Here is a 9,593-nt window from a genome sequence, read left to right as displayed (position 1 = left end):
TTTGGATAGAAAGAGGTCATTACAGAGAGAACTGACATGAACAAAAGCACCCATCTACAAAAACATAAAGTTATTTCCAGAATATAATGATTAGACATAAGTTTAGCTCTAAGCTTTTATAGTGAAGCCTCAAATGGAAGAGGCCAATTAGGGACAGCTTTTGAAGGGCTTTAAGGTCCAGAAAGAGGATTTGGATGTCATCTTGTAAGCAGTGAGAATTATTAAATGCTCCTCTCTTTTTTATTAATCAATTCTCTTCCATGTAGAAAGGCAGGAGGCTGGGACAGCTAGGTGGCTCAGTGGATAGAGAGCCAGGGCTGAAGATGGGAGGTCCTTGGTTCAAATCTAATCTCAGACACTTCCTAGCTGAATGACTGATAATGGGCAAGTCACTTAACCCTAATCATCTAGCGCAGTGATGACAAACCTATGGCACAGGTGCCAAAGATGGCACACAAAGTACTCTCTATGAGCAGGAGGCCACCCTCCCACCCTCACCCCCCAAGAGATGGTTATTAGAAAGGCAGATGGACTTGGGCAGAGCTGCTCCCTTTCCCCTCTCCACCATGCCTGACAACATTTTTTCACATTGCCTGCCCCTATGCCAAGCAGCCCAATGGGAGCACACAGGGAATAGGGTAGGCAACTCACAGGAAGCAGAGCTGGAGGGGAGAGGAGTGCTCAGACCACTCCCCTCCCCCTCTCTATACCCACTGAGGACATTCCTCACTTTATCCACCCCTCTGCCTAACAGCCCAATGAGAGCACCTTCTCCCTCCCCTGTGTAGGGTAAGGCAAGTGTGGCAGGGGAAGTGCCCAGAACTTGGGAAGGGGCTGGGGGGGGAAGCAAAGCACATGATCTCTGGGTGGAGGAAGGCATGGCATTCCATTTCTAAAAGGTTCTGCCATCACTGGTCTAGCCCATACTGTTCTTCTTCCTTAGAACTGATACTTAATATTTTTTCTAAGATAGAAAATAAGGGGTTTAAAAATAAGATAGGAGGCACTTATACATCTATACAAGGCACCCTTTCATGTAAAAAAGAATAGAGCTGAATGTTTTTTTTTTTTTGTGAAGCATTCTTTATTTCTTTGCATCTTGGAACAGGTGACGGAATAATGGTACAAAATAAGACATACATTTTTTCAGACATGGCCAATATATTGATTTGTTTGCTTGGCTACAGCTATTTGTTGGAAGGCATTCCCTTTAGTGGGGATAGAAACTGAATAATTATCATAATGATGCAAGAAAAAAAAGATTATCAGTAAAACATTTTATATTTTAAGATATACAGAAAAGAACAGAAGTTCAAAAGGGGACAAAGACAAGCAGAGAAGTTTTCTTACTATTATATTAAATTTAATATATATAATCGATTAATCAATAGTTTCTTTAAGCGCCTACAATTATATGTGCCAGGCACAAACATATATAAACTATACATAATAATTACAACTCTCTTTTCTATTCTTAATATTGAAATGTTCATTTTTTGATATCATGAGAAAAAACATTCCATTTTACAGATAAGCTCTGAGGAATTACATGATTTATCGATGACTATAAATCTAGTAAGTATCAGAACTGAAAGGCAAACTCAGTTTTTTTGACTTTGAGAGTTCAGTCTTTTTCTAATCTATGTGAGGTTGTCTTTATAATCTCTAAACTATCACCAACAAATTCAATATATAAACAGGTTAAAGTAATTTTATTTTAACATTTGCTAACAGAAAGGTTTTGATTTTTCATAAAAGAGACCAAACTAATGTGTTAAAAGACTAACTGACTTGACCATACATTCAAAAAACTAATGCAGTTTAAGAACTGTATTTAATGGGGGAAAAGTCACTTTAAACTTAAATTATATTCAACAATTATGTTCTATTCATAGAATATTTTTTAAACAAAGCTTATGTTTTGTGATTCTTAAATACTTTTTTTTAAATACCAAAATTCTTACATGCAGAAAATTGTACTGGTTTCAGTGTATAACTGGTTTCAGGGTACAACTGGTTTCAGTGTTGGTAATTGTTGTATAAACTGAAGTCCACAATACCCACAAGTCCCAGTTTTAGTCTCTTTGTCCAAGTTTATATATACTTTTGGATGACCCAAAGCTCCTCCTCCACCATCACATGATATCACTCGACTTTCCACTATGCATACTGGTTTCTCTGCTATCAAATCAATTGCAAAGTTTTCATTTACTTCTTTCTGGCGACCAACAAAGCGAATCCTCCTGTAATCATCTTCATCATAAACCTGGCCTGTGTGGGTAATTTTCTCCCCTGTGGGCGATACCTGCACACCAAAACATCTGGCGGCCACAGGGAAGCCCCGGCTGGCCCCGAGGCTGTGGCCCAGAAGGCGGCCAAAGGTCACAAACGCCTCCAACACAGATGCCGCCATCTTCCCCCGAGCTGAATGTTTTCTGAGGCAAAAAAATAAATTAAAGGACTTACTGAAAACTGAGGTTTCTTATGGGGGAAAAACTGGGGGTTAAATTACATATTTATCTGGGTTCAGAAGGGTGAGTAGGAGACAGGAATGGACAATAGTCTGGGACCAAATAAGTTAGGGAAACTGGGTTTAGCTGTTTGGAAATGGCAGTTGACAGGAGTGACAGTTGAGCCTTAACTGTCACACTGATCCATCTAGCCAGGGATAAACACAGAGTTTTACAAACACACACTATGAGAACTTTAAGGTATGAAAGAAACAAACAGGGAAAACAGTTTAATTGTAATTTGAAAGGATAGGAGAGGGGGTGAGGTGAAACTATGTCTAACTAACCAGGCTGGAGTCAAAAGGGAAAGTTTCTTAGCCAACCTGGCTTTTGCCAGGTTGACAGCTTGGCTAAGGTCTTGAGGAAGAGGGATTGGGTTTGGTGTTCTCACAACTGATCTAGAGATGTCTTCAGGATACTAGGAACCAACTCCTCCACAGCCAATGATCCAAAAGTAACCAGGTAGGGAAAGATGTCTGCAAACTGTCCACCAGAACACAGGCCACTTCCCTACTCAGAGCTGACTTGCAGGATATCTTCAGCCTTTACAACCTTCACCAATCTCCAAGATCCCAGGTCAAATAGGGACTTCTGACTGCACTTCTGCTCCAAACCTCTCTCAAAAGCACAGTGTCTGTTGCTTCCTCTCTCCTCTCTAACCCCTGCATCCATTCAGAATGTCCATGACTTCCAGCAAAGGTTTTCCCTAATATGCTTGTAAAAATCTGCTTTTATACTTTTAAAGCCTATACCTATTAGAGATTTGGCATTTCTTATTGCAATCTCAACTACCAGCAGTCAATCAACAAGCTTTTATTAAAAAGTTACAATAGTACCTGCCAACCACTGTGGTAAGTGCTGGTATTCAAAGGTTAAAAATGTGCTCCCTGCCCTCAAAAACCTCACATTCTAATAGGGGAAACAACATGCAAACAACTGAACAAACATTATATAGTGAGGTCCTGGTTTAAATCTGGTTTCAGACACTTCCTAGCTGAATAACCCTGGGCAAGTCACTGAACCCCAGTTGCCTACCCTTTACCACTCTTCTGCCCTGGAACCAATATTTAGTATCAATTCTAAGACAGAAAGCAAGGATTTTTTTTAACTAGGATATGTACATTTTTAATAGTTGATGATCTCAGAGGGAAGGCACTTGGGGGTGGAGAGGGATAAGAAAAAACCTTTTACAAATGGTGGGATTTTTCCAATTTTGAAGCAAGTCAGAAAGTAAAGGTAAAGAAGGAAAACATTGCAAGCATGGGGGATAAACAATAAAAAGGCATAAAACTAGGAGATAGAATATCTTGTATAAAACAAGAAATTTAGTACTCTTGGATTGTAGAGTACACAGAGTGGAGTAAAGAGTAAGACTGGAAAGTGTGAGATTGAGATTGCAAGGTGGAATTCTAGCTGCAGAGATAGGGGGTCAGGCCACAGCTCAGAATTCCATAGGCCTTCCCCCCCCCGCCCGCCAGAATTCTGAGAGAGGGAGCAGTTAAACTCAGTTGAGTCCTGGGTTTGAAGTAAGAAGGTCACTCTGTTTGCTGGTCTAGGTCCTGGTTGCTCTTGAGGACTAGAGGCTTGAATCTGAACAAAGCCATTTTAGTTCCTAGCTGCCAACCTGCTTTACCTTGACTGGCCCTTCAATCAACATCACAGCTATCTCTATTTAGTTATTTAGATATTGGAGAAGATTATCTATAGGTTGAGAGCTAACTAGCAAATCAAGTTACCTTTCCCCCTTGGGGGGGAGGGGCTGCTTGGACATAACAGTTTGAGGGGTTCCCATACCTTATCTATCCTTATTTGATCTCCCTTCCTTCCCTTCCCCACATATCATTAAACCTTTAATCATGAAGGGACCAGGTTTGAAAGGGTTTTAAATGCCAAAGAGAGGATTTTTATACTTGATACTGGAGGGAATAGAGTGCCGTAGGAGTTTACTGAATAGGAGGTGGCGTCCTTCTACTTAGGAAAATCACTCTGGCAGCTGGGTAAAGGATGGGATCGAGTGAAGAAATATTTGATTCAGGAAGACCAACCCAAAGACTACTGCAGTAGTCCAAATATGACAGGAAAGACTAACCTGGCATAGTGGTTATGTAAGGTCAGGGCAGGGAAAGAAACTGTATAAGAGATGTAATAAAAAATGGAAATCATAAGATTTGACAATGGATTGGATATATGGGGTCAATGAGATAAGAAGTTGAGGATGATACTAAGTTTTGAGCTTAGATGCCTGAGAGGATGATAGTGATACCCTTGACAGTAATAAGGTAGTTAGTTTGGAAGAGGAGTGCTTGGGGTGGGAAATAATGAGTTGTTTTAGACATGTTGACTTTGCAGTGTCTATAGAAGATCCAATTTGAGATATCAAGTCAGTTTGGTGTGGTGAAATTAGAACTCAAGACAGAAATTAAGGCTTGATAAGTGGTGCTGAGAATTATCTTCATGGAGATGATAAATAAACCTATGGAATCTGATAAGATCACCAAGCAAAATAGTATAGCAGAAGAGAAGGCCCAAGAGAGAGTCAGCAAGACCTGGATAACAATCCAGCAAAGGAATCAGAGAAAAACTGGTCAGACAGGTAGGAGGAAAACCAAGAGAGACTTATAGTATCAGTAAAGCCTAGAGAGTAGGAAATATCCAGAAGAGGTTGATGGATAGGTCAAAAGTCTCAGAGAGGTCAAGAAGGATGATGATTGAGAAAAAGCCATAAAATTTGGCAATTGCAAAAGTACTACATATGAAAAGAAGCTTAGACTATTAGTATATTTCTATTTGTTGTGCTAGTTAACTTTCAGGGGAAAAAAATGAGAGAATTCAGCCATTTTTCTGCTCTTCTGGTAAATGGAGACAAGGTAAATTCATCTTTTATTTCCTTTGAGGAAACATTTTATGTTACTGCCCTAATGGAGGCCAGATTTTTTAAAAATCCTTTTTCACTTAGAAATTAATATTGATCTTTTCAGTTATAAGGAAAAATCTCAGTCAATTCTGGTTAGATTTTTAAAGCCTGATGCTGATTCTTAATGACCAGTAATTCCATTAATTACCTTGAAGGATTGGGGAGTATAGGCCAAGTCCAGAATTTTGTTCTTTTTCAGAGAAGGGCTTCAAGAAGGGGAAAAGAAATATCAAACAGGGCAAGTTGAGTTTTTATGGATAGCCATTCAGTTTACATTTCTAAACAAGCCATTGTGACTTTTCTAGAAAGGTCTTTGTGAGGTTTCTTCTAGGATTCTGAGCCTGAGGTTCTATAGTGGTTCATTCTATTTCTAAACAAGTAGACAGAGCAATAGAGGGCTGCATTTGGGGTCTCTCAATCCTAATTTGGAGTCAGATACTGACTCACTGTGTGACCCTTATCCAGCCTCGATGGTAGAGGAATGGAAACTATACCACAGTAGTTATTAACTGAAAAAAGTATAAATTTCTTTAGACTATAGAAGAGGGAATAGGGGAAGGAAGAAGAGAGTGTTTTTCTGTCTTCGAATATTTGATGGGCTGTCATATAGAAGACTCATTCAACTTAATTCTAAGGACCAATTGGTAGAAATTACAGGGAGATTTGTTTTGCTTCAAGATAGGGGGAAATGTCCTAACTAGCAGAGCTATCTACAAATGGAATAAGTTGAATTAAGAAAATAGTGAATTTCAGGTCACTGGAGATATGTAAATGGAGGTGAGATAACCACATGATTAGATTCTCATTCAGTACAGTTTGGATTAGGACTTTTAAGGTCACTTTGAACTTTGTGATTCTATAAATTCACAACTCTGCAGTCTAATTGTTCTGTCATTAAAAGAGATAACTAGTAAGGGATCATTCTCATGTTAAGAGGGAAACTTTGACTTTAGAGTCAAAGGGCCAGGCTTCAAATGCTCACTTTGCAATTTAGGATTTTGGGGACTTGGTTATGTTGCTAAAATTCACATGGCCTTACTTTCTTCATTTATTAAGAGGAATTTGGTCCAAATGGCTATTAAGGTCTCTTCAAACTCTAAATTTATGATCTCATGTTTTAGTGGTGATCCAGCCTCAGGAGCTGACTGACCTACTTGGCCTCCTTACTTGGCTTAAAACTCATAATTTAATGCCCTGTTGAAGATGATGAAAATGCCTGTACCAAGAAGAACTAATTTATTGGCTAAGATTTATTGAGGTTTTTTTTTTTTCACAGAATGTTCTAACTTTATTTATATTAAGGGGGAAAGCAAGAAATAGAGTAGATAAATATAAGCAATCCATGTTTAAGGCAGAAAAGAAGCCATAAATTAAACAGAAATTTCAAAAACACAAGAGACAGATTTAAGAGGTGGGAGTTAATCATTTTCCATCTCACAGAGAACAGTACCTAAACAAAAGAAAGTCAGCTGTTTTAGACTATTTCCTCCACCCCTCCCCAAAACCCCATGAAATCTATGTCCATTTCAGTAATATCCAAAATCAACTTACAATCATAATGTGTCTTCCCTATAAAGACAGGCATCTATCTTCTAATGTACTGGTCTGATCATATCACTCTCTTCCTCAAAAATCTCAGAGAGGTGTAGCTAGATGATTCAGTAGATTGAGAGTCAAGCCTAAAGATGAAAGGTACCGAGTTCAAGTCTAGCCTTACATACTTCATAGCTAAATGACCCTGGGCAGGTCGTTTGACTCCAATTGCCTGGTTCTTATTACTCTTCTACCTTGGAACTGATGTTTAGTGTCAATTCAAAGATCAAAGTAAGATTTTTTTTAATCTCATGGAACTTCCTATTGCCTATCAAGTAATGTGCAAAATCTTAGTTATTACAATAAGGCCTGACCTATGGCTTCATGTTATTCTCCTTCTTGGATTCTGTGTTCCAGCCAGACTAAATTACTCACAGTTCCTTGATATAATCTCAACCTTGTCTGCCTCAGTGCCTTTATTGATGATACTTTTCATGCCTGGATGGGAGTCACCTTTTTACTGCTGAAATTCTTTCCTTAAAGACTCTTCACTTTGAATCTTTCCTTATTCTTTCCAGTTAAAAGTTTTCTCTCTCCTTATATATCTAATATCACCCCTTTTAGACTCTTATTGAGAATTTTTTGTTTTTTATTTCTGTAATAGTTATTTCTGTACACATTTTATCTTTTCCATTATATTTTTTTAAACCCTTAACTTCTGTGTATTGGCTCCTAGGTGGAAGAGTGGTAAGGGTGGGCAATGGGGGTCAAGTGACTTGCCCAGGGTCACACAGCTGGGAAGTGTCTGAGGCCGGATTTGAACCTAGGACCTCCCATCTCTAGGCCTGACTCTCAATCCACTGAGCTACCCAGCTGCCCCTTTTCCATTATATTTTAAACTCTGTAAGGACAGTTTTTCTTATTTCATCTAGTGATGTACTAGTTTTTAGCATAGGGTTTTGCATATTTTATAAACCTCAGATCTTAGGTATTAAGAAAAACAGCAACAAGCTAAGGAAGAGACATTGGTTAGTACTGTCCTGGACCTGCTACCTGGCTAACCCTATTATGTACAGATTGTGCTGTACCTTGACAGTCTTGCCTGTTCCCTCCAAAAACAACTGTTCCCCCTCCAATTACTCTACTGTTCTCCCTACCTTATGAGTTCACATCCAGCTTTTCCCTTTCCATATTGCATTTTTCTTCTTTGGCCTTCCTTTATTACAGTCAAGGTCCTCAAAGGGACTAGATAGCTGTATAGTCAGCAACTCTAATAGAACTCCTATTTGCTTTCTACCTCTAGACCTGAGATAGTGAGAAAAGAGAGAAAGCCAGGGCCTAGAGAGGTTAAAAGGGGGGGAGGGGGTAGGGAAAGAAAGTGTATGCCCTACCAGTGAGGGGTTTAAGAATTTATCAATGCCAAAAAAAAAAAAAAAAAGAATTATCAATGCCTCTACCATTACATTTTTCTAAGCAGGAAAAAAAAGAAAGAAAAACAGCAATAATCACAAGCTAAATGGGTCATCTCATCTCAAGATTTCTTGTAATTCATATATAATCTAAGATTATTATGACCTGAAACTCATAAAGGATTCCACTGCTATGGGTGTCCCATCTTTCTCTTGCAAGGCTCCCATCTCCAACCTCCAGGTTCATCTGATAGGCTGAAAATTCAGTTCTGTTGCATGATATAGTAGAAACAAATCAGAGGACCTGAGCTGGAAGCCTGGTTCTGCTACCTTGTAGTAAATAAGTCATTAAAAGGAAAGAGTTAGACTAAATAACCTAGAATTTTTCTTCTACCTCTCAATCTATGGTCCTAAACTAGCCTTGAGAAGGGAATGCACCATTCTACCAAAGGTAGAGAAAGGGTTCTGCAGATTACTATACAAATCAGTGAAGTAAAAAGCTAAAGTAATTTACTGGGACCTATCCTAGAGGAGGAAAAGGATAGAAAGCAGAGAGTCAGGAGGAATTGGTAAGGAGCTGATATTCAGGAGCCTTTAGTAGACCAATAGGAAGGAGAGGGCTGAGCCAGAAAGAGTCCTAAAATTTTAGAATGGAACACACAATTTAGACAGGACAGAGCACAGTAGGATGAGTATAATTAAATAAATTCAATAAATTTTAAAGTTCTACTATGTTCAAAGCACAATAGGAAACATGGAATGAGCTGGCTTTGGAATCAGGAAGACCTGGGTGCAAGTCTTGCCTTTAATTCATACTGGCTATGTGCTCCCAGTATCTCTAAAAGACTTCAAATTACAAAGCAGTGACTGATCAGAGGAACTGATGCCACAAAAATGAAAAAGGCCATAGTACCCACCCTTAAGAAACTTAGGTCCTATGAGAGGGAAAAGGGTTCTTTTGATTGGATATATTATTTAAAAGTGTGGTCTCCAAGGAACTGAATAAATACCAATTCCTAAAATGATTTTAGTAATTTATTTACAAAATATAGGAGAGAGTGGAAGTAGAGAGATGAGAAGAGCGTAGAATAAGAGATCTAACAACTAGATTGGTATTCAAGTCTAGGCTTTACTCTGGCAGGGCTCCAGAGGCCCAGCTGGAGAGCCTAAAAGTCAATTAGCAAGGGGTTTAGCCACTAGGGCTTCTCTCAATCAAGGGAGCCTCCC

At 38.9% G+C, this 9,593-nt stretch overlaps 1 protein-coding gene across 1 annotated transcript; it reads right to left on the bottom strand.

Annotated features, from left to right (window-relative positions):
- Positions 1-2,002: 2,002 nt before the first annotated feature.
- On the bottom strand, positions 2,003-2,413 carry LOC123234266 (NADH dehydrogenase [ubiquinone] iron-sulfur protein 6, mitochondrial-like). Its single transcript, XM_044660187.1, has one exon. The coding sequence runs from the start codon at positions 2,411-2,413 to the stop codon at positions 2,003-2,005; it is 411 nt and encodes a 136-aa protein (XP_044516122.1).
- Positions 2,414-9,593: the final 7,180 nt, after the last annotated feature.

This window comes from Gracilinanus agilis, chromosome 2 (assembly GCF_016433145.1).
Source record: "Gracilinanus agilis isolate LMUSP501 chromosome 2, AgileGrace, whole genome shotgun sequence".
NCBI lineage: Eukaryota > Metazoa > Chordata > Mammalia > Didelphimorphia > Didelphidae > Gracilinanus > Gracilinanus agilis.
This window is presented reverse-complemented; position numbering and strand designations above follow the sequence as displayed.

Bases quoted from the DNA above. Each gene is read 5' to 3' on its own strand.
- LOC123234266 (XM_044660187.1), bottom strand. From the start codon at position 2,413: ATGGCGGCATCTGTGTTGGAGGCGTTTGTGACCTTTGGCCGCCTTCTG.